Raw genomic sequence first — 16,029 nt, 5'->3', positions numbered from 1 at the left:
ACCCATTTCCAGATTCTGGAAGGGACAGACCATGGTGTAAAGATGTTTGGCTATTCGTTGGTTGGGAATATGGATCTGGACGAGAACTCCTATCCAGATCTTGCCATTGGATCTCTTTCTGATGCTGTGTTTGTTTACAGGTATTCATAAGGCTTCATAGATAATGAGTGTGTGATTCCTTTCACCTGTGAAACTAACTAAATTAAACCAAATTCAGGGCCAGACCTGTCGTCAGCATCAAGAAAGACATCAAAGTTACACCAAAGGAAATTGACCTGACAAAGAAAACATGTGGCAACAGCATTTGGTAAGATATCGATTTGTTGTTTGCTGTTGCGTTGTTGATTAAATGTGCTTAATATGGAGAATCCCTTTTACTTATGATCTTTTTTAGGGGACTCTATTTTCAGTAGGTATTTCTATGCAGTAATTATGAAATTGTGAAATTTACAGCTTGAATGTTGAAGTTTGCTTTACCTACAAAGCAAATCCCGCTACCTACAATTCCAAACTGAGTAAGTGCAAGACTTCCACACCGATCCTCCCAATATGGACCAAATGTGAATTTATGTCATTCCTCTTGTGGTTAAAAGGTGTAATGGTACTTATTACTGTGAAATCCAGAGGCTCTTTGTGTCGTGATGCTGCCCCCGGTGACAGCCTGAAGTAGCTGTCTTGTGTGTATCCCGCACAGCCATTTCCTGCAAGTTGGAGACAGAGGTGCTGCGCAGGAAGCAGGGGCTGCCCTCTAGAGTGGTCTTCCTGGACAGGACGCCGGAGGATCAGGAATTCCAGTCTACAGGTCGTCTGGAGCTGAGAGGCCAGAACAAGAGGACCTGCTACAAAGCCAGACTGCGGCTGCAGGTATGGGCAGAGTCTTGGGAGCAGGAAGCACATTGTCATAGAGCCTTAATTATGCTCGTGATGGAGATTTAACTAGAACAGACATTAGGGGAGTTAAGGTGATGAGGAAGTTGTAATCTTGTAAGTGGGCAATGGGATGGGTGGGGCAGTTGTGGGAGGCAGCTGCTAACACTGGAAAGCCACACCCCCAGTTGAAGATTTAAGTGATGGTGGAGGAGCAAAGATGGAGGCTCAATCCGAAATGTAGTAGCTACTTAACAGCATACATTATATTTCAATGCAGTACGTACTGCTCAACCATTAAAGCAGTGCATTCTTTGAGTAGGCGACTAGGTAGTATGCATACAGCCTCGTACATACTACGTCCGCCATTTTACATATGACGTATGATGTACATATGACGGATATACTACCCTTTGTCGCATACTGCTTTGGCGTACCTGTATAGGAAGGAAGTATGGCATTTCGGACGGAGCCATGGGCAGGAGCCTGGGGGGGGGGGGGGGTTAGGAGTGTATTTATGGAGATTTTTGACCCCATACTGATGTTGGACGAGAAAACCTAGCTCTCTGCTCTTTGGTCTCTGCTCTAATTAATCCCAAAGGTGTTCTATCAGGTTGAGGTCAGGACTGGTGCAGGCCAGTCAAGTTAATTCACACCAGACTCTGCCATCCATGTCTTTATGGACCTTTGTTTGTGTACTGGTGCACAGTCATGTTGGAAGAACTCCAAACTGTTCCCACAAAGTTGGGAGCATGGAATTGTCCAAAATGTCTTGGTATGCTGAAGCATTCAGAGTTCCTTTCACTTGAACTAAGGGGCCAAGCCCAGCTACTGAAAAACAATCCCACACCATAATCCCCCCTCCACCACTCTTTACACTTGGCAATGCAGTCAGACAAGTTCTGTTCTCCTGGTCCAAACCCAGACTCGTCCATCAGACTGCCTGATGGAGAAGTATGATTTGTCACTCCAGAAAACGCACCTCCACTGCTCTAGAGTCCAGTGGAGGCATGCTTTATACCACTGCATCCAACGCTTTGCATTGCACTTGGTGATGTACGGCTTGGATGCAGCTGCTTGACCATGGAAACCCATTCCATGAAGCTCTCTGCACACTGTTCTTGAGCTAATCTGAAGACCACATGACGTTTGGATGTCTGTAGTGATTGACTCTGTGCAGAAAGTTATTTCCACTTATAATACATTTTATTTAATGATTTTCAAAGTGCACAATGTTAACGTCTTCATGTTCTTCAAGTTCTGCGCCGGAATTACAGGAGCTGGTATTTTTATCGTTTGTATTTGTAAACATAATATAAGCTAACTATTGTCAGATAGCTATTAATTGTGAAACTAAATTCACAATTTCAATTGTGAAATTTACAATTTCAAGCATTTCAAGTACTTTAGCTGAAATTCCAGCACTTTTCAAACCTGGAAAAAAGCAACATTAAAATTTGTCAGGTACATTTTTTCTTCACTTGTTTTTGCAGGGGTGTTTCTTTACACTGTCATTTTGTTGAAAACTGCAATGAATGACGGATCAAATATAAATGCTTCGTGCAGCGTGCCGGATTGAGCACTACACTCAGACGCAAAAGTATAATCCAGCCTTGAGATTTCATTCTGAAGAGTTTAGGTAGATGTAGAAACCTGAGAGGGAAGAGATTCATCCACTGCCTTCTTCCAGGACTTCAGCCATTTCATGACTCTGTGGAAACATTCTCTTTCAGGAAAACATCAAGGATAAGCTGAGGGCAGTCGTCATCGAGGTGTCCGTGGCCATTGAGAAAGCTCGCAGAGGGAAGAGACAGAGCGTTCTACCAGAGCTCGTCCCAGTGATGGACACCAGCCTGCCCAACAGCACCAGCACTGAGGTAAACATGTCCACAGCAGCTGCTAGCCTCTCCAAGCATTCAAACAAACAAATCTAATGCTAAAGGTCTGGATGGATTAGCCTCATTTACATTACATTACATTCACAAGTAATAATAATCTGAGCAGGAGCTTGGTTCGCGTGGCCTGCAGTAAGTCAGACTGGTTTCCAGTTGGGGTTGGACTCCGTCAGGGCTGCCCTTTGTCACTGATACTGTTCATAACTTTAATGGACAGAATTTCCTAGCCAAGTGGTGGAGGGGCTTTGGTCGGGTTGCATCAGGATTCCACATCTCATTTTTGCGGATGATGTGGTCCTGTTAGTGTCATCAGACCAGCACCTCCAGCTGGATCAGTTTGCAGCCGAGTGCGAAACAGCCAGGACTCATGGTGGAACAAGGGTGGAGCGCCCGCTCCGGATCAGGTTCAGGAGTCCTCGCCTCAAGTGGAGGAGTTCAAGTAGTTCAAGAGGGAACGATGGAATGGGAGGTTGACAGACGGATCACTGGACCATTTTGATGAAGAGAGAGCTGAGTGAGAAGATCTAGGACACACTGGAGAGATGATACGTGTCCTGGGAACACCTCGGTATCCCCCCAGAACAGTTGGAAGGTGGCTGGGGGGAAGGAAGTCTGGGCCTCTTTGCTTAGGCTACTGCCCCCGCGACCCGAACCCGGATAAAGAGCATGTGAATGAGTGGATGGATGGAAGTTATTAAGCACAGATTAATTTATCATTTTTGTAGGCAAGGATAATATAAGCAGTTTGTCTGTTTATGACATCAGGTGAACTTCCTAAAAGAGGGATGTGGAGCTGATAACATTTGCCAGAGTAACCTCCAGCTCCAGTACAGGTTCTGTTACAAAGAGTCCAACCAGGACATCTTTCCTCCATTACCTACGTGAGTTACCAACCTGCCTTCTTTATTCATAAAAGCCATAGCAAACCATAAAGCAGATGTCCTTAACTACTGTCTGTGAGATAAACTAGTGTAGGAATTTATAGGCATTTTTGTTTTTGTAACAGGAAAGTGTTGTGGTGTGTAACAGGCGGATTTTGCTTGGTGTAACAGGAGCAATGGTGTTGCAGTGGTCTCTCTGAGTGACCAGAAGGACATTGCTCTGGAGGTCACGGTGAAGAACAGGAACGGAGATGATGCCCATGAAGCCAAGCTAGTCGGACTGTTTGGCAAATCGCTGTCATACTCTGGATTCAGATCCCAGAGAACCAAAGTAGGTAGTGAAGACAGAGGTTAGAGAACTCTGTTCAGTCAAAACAAATCATGTGATAAAATAACAATATAATAATTTAAAAAATGTGACACCTGAATGGCATTGTTCTGGGATATGGCAACATATGAAAGATCATAGAAAAGTAACCAGAATTTTCACGTCCACCAGGACAAACATATCATCTGTGCAGCCAATCAGAATGGATCCCAAGCAGAGTGTGAGCTGGGAAATCCATTTAAAAGAGACTCCGAGGTAGAACATTTTACACATTACTGCTCAAACATAGTCTCATTTGTTCAGTGGCTGTATTGAGATTTCTGGTTTAAATGTTTATAGGTCACCTTTTACATCATACTGAGCACGGGAGGGATCTCTCTCAACACCACAGAGGTGGACGTTCACCTCCAGCTGGAGACGTGAGCTGTTCTGAATCTCTTTGCCACAGATTCATGTTTAAACTTTCACAATCTGTCTTTACGTTCAAAAAGGCAGCACATTGATGTTTCCAAACGCGTTTCCTCCCCAGGACAAGCCTGCAGGAAGGTCTAGGGAGAGTCAGAGCAAAAGCCAACGTCGTGATCGAGCTGTTGCTCTCGGTGCAGGGGTACGTGTCGTCGGCTCACGCGCCCTGTACCCCACACGCCCTGTACCCCACGTGAATATGGTACAGTGCTTGGCTTTTTGGAACTAATCGCTGTTTGTTATGAAAAAGGGTTGCCAAACCCTCTCAGGTGTACTTTGGAGGAGAGGTTAGAGGAGAGAGTGCCATGAAGTCTGAGGAGGAAGCCGGCAGTTTGATCGAATATGAATTCAGGGTAAATATGGCAATTCTATTAGTATATTCTAATATAGAATTTCATTAGTGTATTCAATATTGTATATCCCTTATTAATACATTTCATTTTAAGTCATACAACATTTTGCGTCTGCTGGAGAACGGTTGCAGCCAAGGTTTAAAGAAACTGATTGTGAAAAATGGCACGTTTCTCCTGTAGGTAATAAACTTGGGCAAGCCCCTGAAGTCATACGGCACGGCCTCCCTCAACATCCAGTGGCCCAAAGAGAGCGGCGTGGGGAAGTGGCTCCTGTACCTCGTGAAGGTCAATTCTAAAGAGCTGGAGCAGCTAACCTGCTCCCCTGAGAATGAAATCAACCCTCTGCAATTGGCGGAGGTATGGCGTCCTCCGTGTCTTCTCTCTGCTCCATTAGAGCTCAGAACCCAGGGCCGCTCCAAAGAGCCATGAGCCCGATTGACCTCTGAACTTGAGCTAGTGTTTCCTCCTGTGTTTTCAGGGATCCACCTTGGCCAGGAGAAAGCGTGAGGCAGAGGACAGGAGGATGTCGGAGAGAGGGAAAATATCCTTGTTTACAGACCAAAGGAAATACAAGACCCTGGTGAATGACTCAACCTTCTTTTGAAGAAGTTCTTCTCACTGTAGGAAATCCCTGATTTTGCTTAAAGATGTAGCCTAACCATCTCTCTCCAATCTCCAGTCGTGTTCAGGGGATGCACGCTGTGTTGAGATTAAGTGCCCTCTGCAGGGACTGGACAGTAGTGCAGACATTATACTGAAGTCCCGCCTTTGGAACGCTACTTTCCTTGAGGTAAGCTACAGTAATGTTGTTGAAAACACTAATGAATAATTTTAGGATGATAAACATACAGCTTAAACACAAGTTCTTTTTTCTCATCTTTAAAACAGGATTATGCTTCCTATAATTACCTTGATTTGATAGTGACAGCATCCATCACTCTAGATGTTTCTGCGAAGAACCTTGTTCTGAAAAATCCAAAAACCCAGGTATGTCATTGAGACATGCTCACCATCTGACCTTTTGGTTCAGTCAAGGTGAAAGGCCAAGGGAAAGGTTCATATGTTAATTTCTGTTCTTTGAAAGGTGAGACTGACTGTGTTCCCTGAACACACCGTGGCTCAGTATGGAGGGGTTCCCTGGTGGATCATCCTCGTGGCTGTCCTAGCAGGAATCCTGATGCTTGCTCTCCTCGTGCTCCTCCTCTGGAAGGTAGGCGGGGCTAACTAAAACACATGATGTCAATTTTTGTAGAGTCTCTGTTGTCTTTACACAGTGGATGTGCATTTCCTGTCCCAGTGACCCACTTTGCTAAACTCTTGATGAGGCTCGTATCGGACATTAACTCATGTCACCAGGTTCAGAATATCCCTCCTGCGTGGAGAGTGAGCTCCAGGCCTCTCGCGGCTGCCCCAAGTCCCATCTGTACCGACCGTAGCGTGAGAAGCGCAGTCTTTGCTGTCACCCGTCTGCCGTGACTCACCCCCTTCACCCTTCCTCCCTCTGTAGTGCGGTTTCTTCAAGCGTGCCAAGAGACACCAGGTCGATGCAGCCTATCACAAAGCTGAGATCCATGCTCAGCCTTCTGACAAAGACAAGCTCTGCACCGAGGCATAGAGTCCTCTGGGTAAAGCTCACAAGGCCGCGGCGGTGTTTTTACGACCACTAACGCATCCTCTGCTCTGCGGAAAGGGGACCAAAGCAAAAACGAAGCGCTTTCTCGTGAATGGCGTGCCTCGTTTTGTCAGTGCTGTGTGGAGTTCTGAAACTGCCTGTGTGTGATGTCACGTTTTTAACCCTAGCCACATTTGCTTTTCGTCTCTCTCCAGCCGCCCTCTAACTTGTCTTTGTTTCCTCATTTTTTTTCTTTCCTTTCGTTAGTGCTTTAAAGACATTCCTTTGCAAGTTTGGCTGTTCTGTCCTGAAGGCGTACTGACGCATGCCATGACTGCAGTGTGCACTTTCACAACTACAGTTTCAGGCCTTCAACAAACTCTGCTTTAACACTCTTTGCCATCGTTGGCTAATTTTCATGGAATTTTGAGTTAAATGCCTTTTTCTTCTGCGTTATCTCCCTCAGTGCGGATTTTTCAAACGTTCCAAATACGAAGACAGCATCCCCAAGTACCATGCTGTCAGGATCCGGAAGGAGACGCGCCAGTTTACTGATGGAAACGGCATGTTTGACCCCTTGGAGAAGAAGCAGTGGATGACGATGTGGAGTGAGAACGAGAGTTCCTCGTGAGATTTCCACCTCAGCTATGGGAGTAGACGCTAGCACCGTGTGACCTGGACCGCGAGGTACCTGGAGGCAGGACTTCCTTCCATGTTGTTGGAGTGGGGAGTCAAACTACTGCTCTTTCCACACATTGGATTTGGGAGCAGGGACGCTGACATGTCCAAACAGACCAGGAAAATCCAAATCCTAAACTTTTGTTGACTTGGCAAACAAAAAGGAGAGTGTCCCTTATGTTTGCTTCATTTTAAGTGATTCCTGGAATGCTGAGACTGAACCAGAATGTTTTATTTATGTAAATAATGAAGTAGTCCCACATATTGTTTATTTATTTTCTTTTGTGATTTAATTAGCCAAAGATTCTGTACGTTTCAAAACTTTCTAAAAGTCTGAAAACTGTTTTGGCACATGCAAATTGGAAGGCAATCCTTTACACTGATTATAGTGGCAGCACTGGGACAGGGGGACAGTGACTGGGGAACTCACTGCAATGGGTCTTTGTATGTGTTTTGTATGTGTGTCTGTGTTCAATGCTCTATAGCCATTAATAAACCTCAGGAAGGTCTTTGCCAAATAGCAGAACCAGGTTAAAACAAGAACAACTGAACAAAACACAACAAACCTGTTTAATGTGACTGTGAAAGAGAATGAAAGTCCAAATGAATACAATCTGCAGATAGTTAGGGTCGCAATGTCTGTGGGTGTGTGTCATACCTGCCACAACCTTTTGATTTCACTAACAAACCCATACCAGTTAGTTCTAATTACCTGAAGGTTTGGTAGCTGAGATACAACAAACGTGAACTGGCACAGTTCTGAAAACTGGCCTGAAATCCTCTGAAAATAGTCTTTGCCACCGTCAGTAGTCAGTCCAGTCACAATCAGAAATGTCAGTGAGCTTCATTTAGAGTCAGTTTAATTCTGCTTTACATATTTTGGTGTCTTTCATGAGTGATCTTGTTTAGTCACAGGACAGGTGTTAACTGGATGTTTTTAATGTACATTTATAAAAGCTTTTCTAAGTTTATGCAAAGCTTTCTAAATATAGATAAAGCATAAACTGAGTTTGACTTTTATTACACCTTTATTTTCCATAAATATCTGCTCTGATGCCCTAATGATCATGCTTTCTAAATAGATTATTTTGAGTAAATGTTGAAAGCAATTGAAGGGGGAAACATGTTTGATTGTTTTTTTTAACTTCCAAATCCTCATATTATGCATACCACAAATGTAGATACATTGCATCATACAGTTTAAACATATATTTGTACACATTTACATATGTGTGTGTATATATGCATGTATATGGACATTTCCCACCTACCTTATCAGGTAACACCTGCTGGTTATTTTATATTTTCTATGTGCATTGTATAAGCCAACAGTTACAGACTGCATCCTGTGTATTGGCATGGACAATTGGTTTCCCTTCATCCTGTTCATCACTGGTTCATTCTTTACTGCTAGTGCTGGGTTCAGAGTGCTGTCTGCTGCCCCCAGCTTGTGGGTGTACTCACAAACGAACCATCCATGAAGGTTATTGCGACGTGCATATGGTGATGGTTAGTGTACACACTTAGGCCAAATCCTAAATATCCAGAGGAACCCTGCCCTGTTGAAACCGTCTGCCATTAAAGAGGCCTACAGAGGCACAGTTCGGTTAGCTGGCCCGCTAACCCCAGCGCAACACGGGTGCCAAAAATGGATGGGAGTATAACTTAGAATTTGCTGACAAGGTAAGTCGGCATATGTGATCAAACTGTAGCTGTACTTAATAATGGCGCTATTATGTGTATATTTTATAGGATTTGCACTGTGATAAATATTACAAATGTAGCTTTTTAAAATACAATAAAAAGTCACAAAATGCACTGACATTATTTAAAGCATTTGTCTGGCTATGATTTTTCCTCAACCTTATAAAATGTCAGTTTTCAGTATGTGCATCATTATCTTCCTGTTTTAATTACAATAAAAGTGAATGTCATATCAAATAAGCATGTTTGTTCGAAGGGATCAAGACCAAGGAGCGTGATCACTGTCTTATCATTCATTACTCTCTTCAAGGAATATATAGAGGAAACACATAGCAGTCATGTTATACTGCCAGTAAAAGAGAGAATGTTTCAGATAATCTATAGAATACCATTTTATTGATCTTCTGAATATAAAAATACAACAATCTTTATCTACAGAATGATTTGCAGATGAAAATAACAAAAAAGAAGAATATTTTGACCAGCACTTGGGAAAAGAATATAGAGGGCAAAATGTGATTATCCAAAAGGTGCTCAAAGAACCAACAACCTGAACAGGCTACACTTAAATATTTGTTTGGAGGAGAATCTCACTAGTACCTGTGAAACTGTCAGCCCTTCAAGGAGGGGGTAGTGTAATGGAGGAAGGAATAAAGGAAGGTAATTGGGTGTTCTGGCTACTAGCTCAGAGCTGTCTCTTCAGACTGTTGGTCAGTTAAGATGTTCACCACCTGGGAGACCTGCGCTCTAGACCACAGCCTCTGATGCAACGTGTCCGACACAAACATCCTAAAACAGACCAAACACCAGACCTGCTGCAAATGTTTCCATGCCTCTGTACAGCAAGGCATGCCAAGAGATCAGCATCTGAATACAGTCACCACTGCAATGATCGAGCACCATCTTTTCTCCCCTAAAACAAAAGCAGCTACTAGACATGTTCAGACTATGTTTTCGTTTCATGCAAAAACAGCTTCTGCCTAATACCCATCACAAAACTTACCCAACAAAGCTGTAAGCATTTTTATACATCCAAAGAAAACTGCCTTATAATTTTCTTTTGTTAAAAGTGTGTTTGTTCAGTTTCTGAATACAGCACATCCTGTTGCAAAATACAGTGATGTTATATTAGTGCAATTTAATAAAAGACAATGAAATAATAAGACAAAAAATATGTTGGTAAGAGAGTTCAGACCAGTGTACTGTACTTCAATAGTGTTTGAACTAAAATCAGTGACTGGAGTAATTGATAAAGATAGCAGTGACAACACAAAAGTCCCTGCCCTACCAATAATGAAATCATTAATAATTTCAATAACCCATATGGAGAAATCCTTGTGAATAAATGCTGTATAAATGCTACTGTTATTAGCCCTTTCAACCCCTCATAGCACTAAGTTACAGAAGTCAAAACTATTTAACAGTGTAAAATTTGCCCCGGTATAAAACTCCTATGCAAAAATATCTTTAGGTTTAGGTTTGGAGATTTGTTTATTTATTTTTCCTTGTTTGCTCATGTAGTTGCTCCTTCACGCCGCTCCTCCAGACTCCTCCGTCTTGCCTCTCCTCCGCGCATCTTTGCTGGCCTCCGGATCGGGTCTGTCAGACATGGCTGCAGCGGGCTTGGAGCTCTCCAGCTCAGGGTCTCTGCCCTGAACCCTGCGCAGGTGCTCCTCACTGGGCCTCCTCCAGGAGGGCCGAGTGGCGATCCAGAGGATGAGGCCACCGAACACTGCTATCAACACCCCGAGGACATTAACAAAGACTGCCTCTGGGGGGGAGTCTTTGTACTTTGGGTCTTTCCTGTTAGAAAGTTACAAAATGAGACGTTCAGTTTAGGATGTTATCGTATGTTGGTAGGGAAAGAATATGTTTAAAAATAACACTATAGGTAATGTCTCTCACACACACACAAACACACACACACACACACACACACACACACACCCATGTGTGGTGGCTTACTTAGAATGATAAGTAATATGCGCAATCATGAGATACTTCTCTATAGTGAATAGATCATCGTGAGTGCACGACACGCTTACTTATGCACACTTACAGGGAGAAGATGAGCTTCTCAGTAATGCCCATCAGAGCAGTGGCGATCACGCACGTGAAGATGAACAAGCCGCTGTAAACGTGAATAGGCATGAGCGCAGCGCGCAGATACGCCGGGCTGATAGGCAGGAGGTAGACGCCAACTCCCAGCACAATCTGTTCGTTTACAGAGGATGAGAAAGGCGCAGGAATACTGATATATTCGTGCAATCGATTGCTGGATGATCCTTCATGAGGATACGGGACCCTTACCTGTAGCGAGTAGAGTATGACGGCAGCTAATCCCACCCAGCTGTGCAGGCTGTACATGTTGGGGAGGTCTGCGGCGTTATGGAAGTCGAACACCGCCACCAGAGAGACTGCAGCCAGGACCAACGCCAGCGTATTCAGGCCTGCATGAATCATCTTCATCATCAGCTTGCTGCACTTCCATGTCCATGGAAGTCTATACACTACAATTGCTAGAGAGAAACACACAAGAATTAGTTTTGTGTTCACCTTCTGTTAGATTATATTTAAATCTCCATTACATCTTATTTTTTATCAAATTTTGTTGAATAAGTAAATATATGCATTAGATATAATCCCCGTTTTTTAAAAATGGTCAAATACGTTTGGGTTAAAACTAGGCACACAGTACAGTCCCTGACATAAGCTCTGTCGCTTATCCATGTTGTGGAAACAAAAGCTTATAACCTGACTTTAAATTCATCTATTGGTTTTAGAAATGACTCCTATGAAAGCTGAAACCCTCCCAAATGAGATTTAATTTACGAAAATAAATTTGCTTTACTGCAGAAATATTGATTATTTAATTAATACAGAAAGGTCCGATTTTGGCAAGACAAACGTTGTCACCCACAGAAAGTAAGGTGAAAATCAAACAAATAATTCACTTCATATACAAATATATGCTTCATAACACTGGTGAATGACGTTGTGGTGCTATTAGAGCCACATTTAATATTTTGTGTGACTTCCACGAGCTTGAAGGACCGCATCCATGACAGAATCCTACAAACTGTTCTAGTTGACACAGAGACTTGAGGTGACCAGGCCTGGTGGAGCTCTGCTGCAGTGGAAGAGGGACTGGCTTTAGATTTTCTAACCAACAAACGTTCCTCCCGAGCAGTTGTCTTGTGGGGTCTGCCGAACCTGGGCTTTTTAAAAACATCTCCAGTCTCTTCAAATCTTTTTTTAATTATTTGTACTTGACGCTGAGACACATTAAAAGGTGCCAGCCACCTCTGCAGTGGATTTGATCTTCAGCGTCTTGATAATCAAGGCTTTGGTCGCAGGATGGATTTTTGGCAGGTTGTCAGAGGTCAAGTTGCAGTGCAAGTGAAGGTCTGGGGTGCTGGAGTTCTTTTTATACACACCCACTATCAGGGCTGGACTGGGAATCTGGCGTACCGGGCATTTGCCCGGTGGGCCGACAGTCCTCAGCGGCCAATGGATTTTTTCTTCCCTTTTTTTCTAAGAGATCGGCCCATAATTTAGAGGCGGCAGCCCATTGACCCATCTTCAATATAGACAGTGGACTGAACCAATCAGAAAATAGGACGAAAGCGGGCCCCACCCTTCAAAGACATGTTCGCTGCTGTAGCCTCCGCGTCCTCTGTAGGTGAAGACAGCAGCAGCTGACAGAGAGCAGCAGCCAGAGATGCATGCTTGTGAAAGAGAAACAGAGGGACAGACTGAGGGGGAAAGTGTAGTACGTAAGCAGGTAGTAACGTTAGATAACACAGAGGCTCTGTTCGAAATAGACTACTACATACTGGATACTGCATACTGGACTCAGTATATACTGGATACTGCATACTGGTCCTCGTAGTAGTATGCAGTAGTTTCCAGTATGCGACAAAAGCAAAGCACACTACGGGGTCACGTGAACGTAGCGTTGCATGATGGGATGCAGTACACCACGAAGATAGCTCTGTTCGCGTACTGGAATATTTTGCGGAAGTAGTAGGTCATCCGGGTATGTTTCGCGTACTGGAAAATTTCATTTTGGTCACATACTGCATACGGCATACTGATTTGGGGCTCGATCAGTACGCCAGTAGTATGTAGTAGGCTATTTCGAACACAGCCAGAGACTTTATTACATGAGAATGATGAGCGATGGCGATTAATTAGTATCAGTATTAACTGGTATTTGCATACTTCCCAAAATCTGGCAGCCACGCGCCCTCATTCTGATAAAATAGCAAATGGTCAAGACTGAGAAGTGTTGGATGAGCAGCAAGTGTCCATTTTAGGCTATCATAGCATTTTAGATATTTAGGTTAAAGGTTATTGAAAGGCTGCATAGTAGTTTGAATTTGTAGCCTCTACTGTGGTTCAACATTTTTTATAAAGCACTCAAACAAGTGAAATTACAGATTTAAAAACTTATAAATGATAAATAAAAGATTTACAATTTAAGCATGACCACAGTAAGTGTAAAAAATATGTAAAAGTAATATTAGCAAAAGATATGCCCACACTGAATAGGAGTAAAACGGTGTCAAATGCTTTTAAGACATATTTGCATTGCATGAATTCATAAATCAGCTTTGTTTGTAGCCGGATGCATGTTAGGGGAGACCAGGGACAGTTGTAACAAGGGACGGTTGTAACACCTTGAATTCCTCCAAACAGAAACAAGCTAGAGTGATTACACTCACTGTGCACATGCTCAGTTAAACTGTCTTCTTGCTAACAAAAAAGGAGCCACATTTGAAACTCCCAGAGAAGGTAATCACCAAAATTTTACTTTTCTATCAGAGGTATTTTTTGGATACTGTCCTGAGATCAAATATCTATGAATCCAAATAAGTATTATTAGAATTACTGTTTTGTAAGCTAAAATTAGAAATGATTAACATGTGTCCAACTAGTAGTCAGGCTCGTTCACATGAGGTGAAAACATAACTGGTGACACTGGGACGATTGTAACGCCTTGTTACAACCGTCCCTGAACCAAGTCAGTGACAATGACCATTTATGATCTGCCAAGCATTGTGAAGAGTGCCCTTCCCCTGGCTGCAACAACATCAAATATTCAGGCAGGGTTTGTATGCACTGGAATTTGTATGCACTTTTTAAAAGAGATATTTTTAATGACAGCGACTTTGAACCATCCCTGGTCACAGATCGCCCACTGCCAGCAGTGACACCACAGGTTCCATCTTCCACTGCACCTGCAGTGAATGCAGTTGCATGTATTACAGCTCCAACACCCACTGTGGCAACGGTGGCATCCTACACACCACTTGCAGCATCCTCCCCATCACACCATGTGTGGTGCCTGAGCCTTCATCCTCCCCATCACACCATGTGTGGTGCCTGAGCCTTCCCCTCTTTTTTGTCATGTGGTGTGAGAGTAATCATTAGGCCTATTTTTTTTTTAAAGAAATGAATAGTCACAATAACATGAATGATAAATAATCTTTTTCATTTTGAGTATTTGATTGATTAAGTAAATTTTAGATGTTACAACTGTCACTGTACCCAGGGACGGTTGTAACATTGGATTGACTGTATTTAAATAAATTTTGCAACCTGTACATATTTCATAAACCCACTTATATACATTGTTTCAGTAGTTGACACATTGAAGTTCATAATACAGCAAGTTGGCTATTCCAGTGTAAATGGTTTTTGATTTATTGGAAAAATCACAAAAAGTGTTACAACTGTCCCTGGTCTCCCCTATAGCTGTTTAAAGGAGGGAGCTCCTTTAACCTGAAGAATTAGAATTGAGCCGTTATCAGATAAATTCAGAAAATACATTAGAGATGATTTCAATAAAATCATAAAAGTGATTGTGATATTGATTGTAATAATGCTAAAATTGAATCCAATGACTAACCAATAATTATTTGTCCACGTCGTACCCCACATACATAAATTACAAGTCGGTTGTGCTCCGCTAATTATGAGGGGCCGGTCTAAACCAAAAATGCCAGGGCCGATTTTTTGTCCCAGTCCAGCCCTGCCCACTATTAACCAATCAATTAGTGAGCACAGGTGAGGCTGTAAACTAGGATTGGATGCATTATATGACAAGGCAACAAAACTTTTGTCTTGCCAAAATCTGACCTTTCTGTGTTGATTAAATGATCAATATTTCTGCAGTAAAGCAAATTTATTTTCGTAAATTAAATCTCATTTGGGAGGGTTTCAGCTTTCATAGGAGTCATTTCTAAAACCAATCGATGAATTTAAAGTCAGGTTATAAGCCTTTGTTTCCACAACATGGATAAGCGACAGAACTGTCAGGGACTGTAGTAAGACTAACACTTGCAGCGTTTTTGGGCCATAGACTGTATAGCCTAGTGACTACTAGCAATACAACTGAATACTCAACGACACTCTGATATGATCATCTGTCAGCCAGGCTGCCCGAGCACATGCAACATGGACAAGTACATCTGCGGCCATATGGTGCTCACTGCTCGATGGGCTGAAACGTTTACTGCCAGTGAAAGCTGTGCGACATACGTGACGTTAAACGCTCACAATCCCACTAACATTTACTGGAGAGGTTTGCGTTTTCATTCGAGGTTTCGACCTCGCGAATTAACGTAATCGAAAAGCAAAAATGAGAAACCTGAGAAACACTAAGTTCTTAAGTCGACAATAGTCAGGATCTTCCTGACGCTTCATAAGACTTGGTTTGAGCAGGATCTTTTTTGTTCTAAAAACACAATTTAGCTTATTTGACACTGGCACTAGATAAAGAAAAAAACTAGTCTATCGCAGTGACGCAAATAACTTCCATTTACGTAGTTAAAGAAACAAACCTTTACGAACGACTTACCGATTCCTTGAAGAAAAATGAAGCCAATTACAACCAAAACAGGATGCCAGTTAAATTCGGTCGGTCCTCCATCCCATCCGAGCCCTTCTCGAAAACTTAAAACCCATCTGAGAACGAGCACGACTGAAACGAAACCGACCGCAAAAGCAAAAATCAGCAAAACAAGGAAATGTTTGTAGTTTTCCATAGTTGTCCTGTTGGCTTCACGACGGAGGAACGAAAAATATAGCTCGTTCAAACACACTCACAAGAGGAATTTCAATAGCTCGTTCCTGTGGCGCGGAGACTCTAGTTGTTTCTTCACAGAGCGACGTCGTCCACGCCTGCCCCGCCACCCTCCGCCCCCGCCACGCCCCCCTTGTGACAACTTTTGTAACTTGC

At 42.9% G+C, this 16,029-nt stretch overlaps 2 protein-coding genes across 5 annotated transcripts in view; one reads left to right on the top strand and one right to left on the bottom strand.

Annotated features, from left to right (window-relative positions):
• Positions 1-8,479, top strand: part of itga6a (integrin, alpha 6a) — a 20,276-nt gene extending 11,797 nt beyond the window's left edge. For 2 of the 3 annotated variants that reach the window (XM_077002769.1, XM_077002767.1), the window contains exons 9-25: positions 13-140; positions 218-307; positions 454-515; positions 695-864; positions 2,601-2,744; positions 3,528-3,643; positions 3,815-3,974; positions 4,143-4,226; positions 4,311-4,390; positions 4,501-4,578; positions 4,687-4,789; positions 4,970-5,146; positions 5,268-5,369; positions 5,469-5,579; positions 5,678-5,776; positions 5,874-5,999; positions 6,868-8,479. In XM_077002769.1, the coding sequence (XP_076858884.1) occupies positions 13-140; positions 218-307; positions 454-515; positions 695-864; positions 2,601-2,744; positions 3,528-3,643; positions 3,815-3,974; positions 4,143-4,226; positions 4,311-4,390; positions 4,501-4,578; positions 4,687-4,789; positions 4,970-5,146; positions 5,268-5,369; positions 5,469-5,579; positions 5,678-5,776; positions 5,874-5,999; positions 6,868-7,032 (1,995 nt within the window). In that variant the 3' untranslated portion in view covers positions 7,033-8,479. Of the gene's footprint in view, positions 1-12; positions 141-217; positions 308-453; positions 516-694; positions 865-2,600; positions 2,745-3,527; positions 3,644-3,814; positions 3,975-4,142; positions 4,227-4,310; positions 4,391-4,500; positions 4,579-4,686; positions 4,790-4,969; positions 5,147-5,267; positions 5,370-5,468; positions 5,580-5,677; positions 5,777-5,873; positions 6,000-6,296; positions 6,415-6,867 lie in introns of all 3 variants that reach the window. The other variant, XM_077002768.1, reaches the window with a different exon arrangement.
• A 678-nt stretch (positions 8,480-9,157) lies between these two features.
• On the bottom strand, positions 9,158-15,970 carry cybrd1 (cytochrome b reductase 1). Of its 2 annotated transcripts, none has more exons than XM_077002765.1 (4): positions 15,649-15,970; positions 11,094-11,302; positions 10,843-10,997; positions 9,158-10,586 (listed from the first exon to the last, which is right to left on the bottom strand). In XM_077002765.1, the coding sequence occupies exons 1-4, from the start codon at positions 15,833-15,835 to the stop codon at positions 10,313-10,315; spliced, it is 825 nt and encodes a 274-aa protein (XP_076858880.1). In that variant the 5' UTR covers positions 15,836-15,970; the 3' UTR covers positions 9,158-10,312. The 2 variants fall into 2 exon arrangements, with proteins under 2 accessions (XP_076858880.1, XP_076858879.1); XM_077002764.1 differs by lacking the exon at positions 15,649-15,970 and adding an exon at positions 12,421-12,579.
• Between the last annotated feature and the right edge of the window lie 59 nt (positions 15,971-16,029).

This window comes from Brachyhypopomus gauderio, chromosome 4, assembly GCF_052324685.1.
Source record: "Brachyhypopomus gauderio isolate BG-103 chromosome 4, BGAUD_0.2, whole genome shotgun sequence".
NCBI lineage: Eukaryota > Metazoa > Chordata > Actinopteri > Gymnotiformes > Hypopomidae > Brachyhypopomus > Brachyhypopomus gauderio.
Note: the sequence above shows the minus strand (reverse complement) of the source record. Positions and strands in the feature narration are given on the sequence as shown.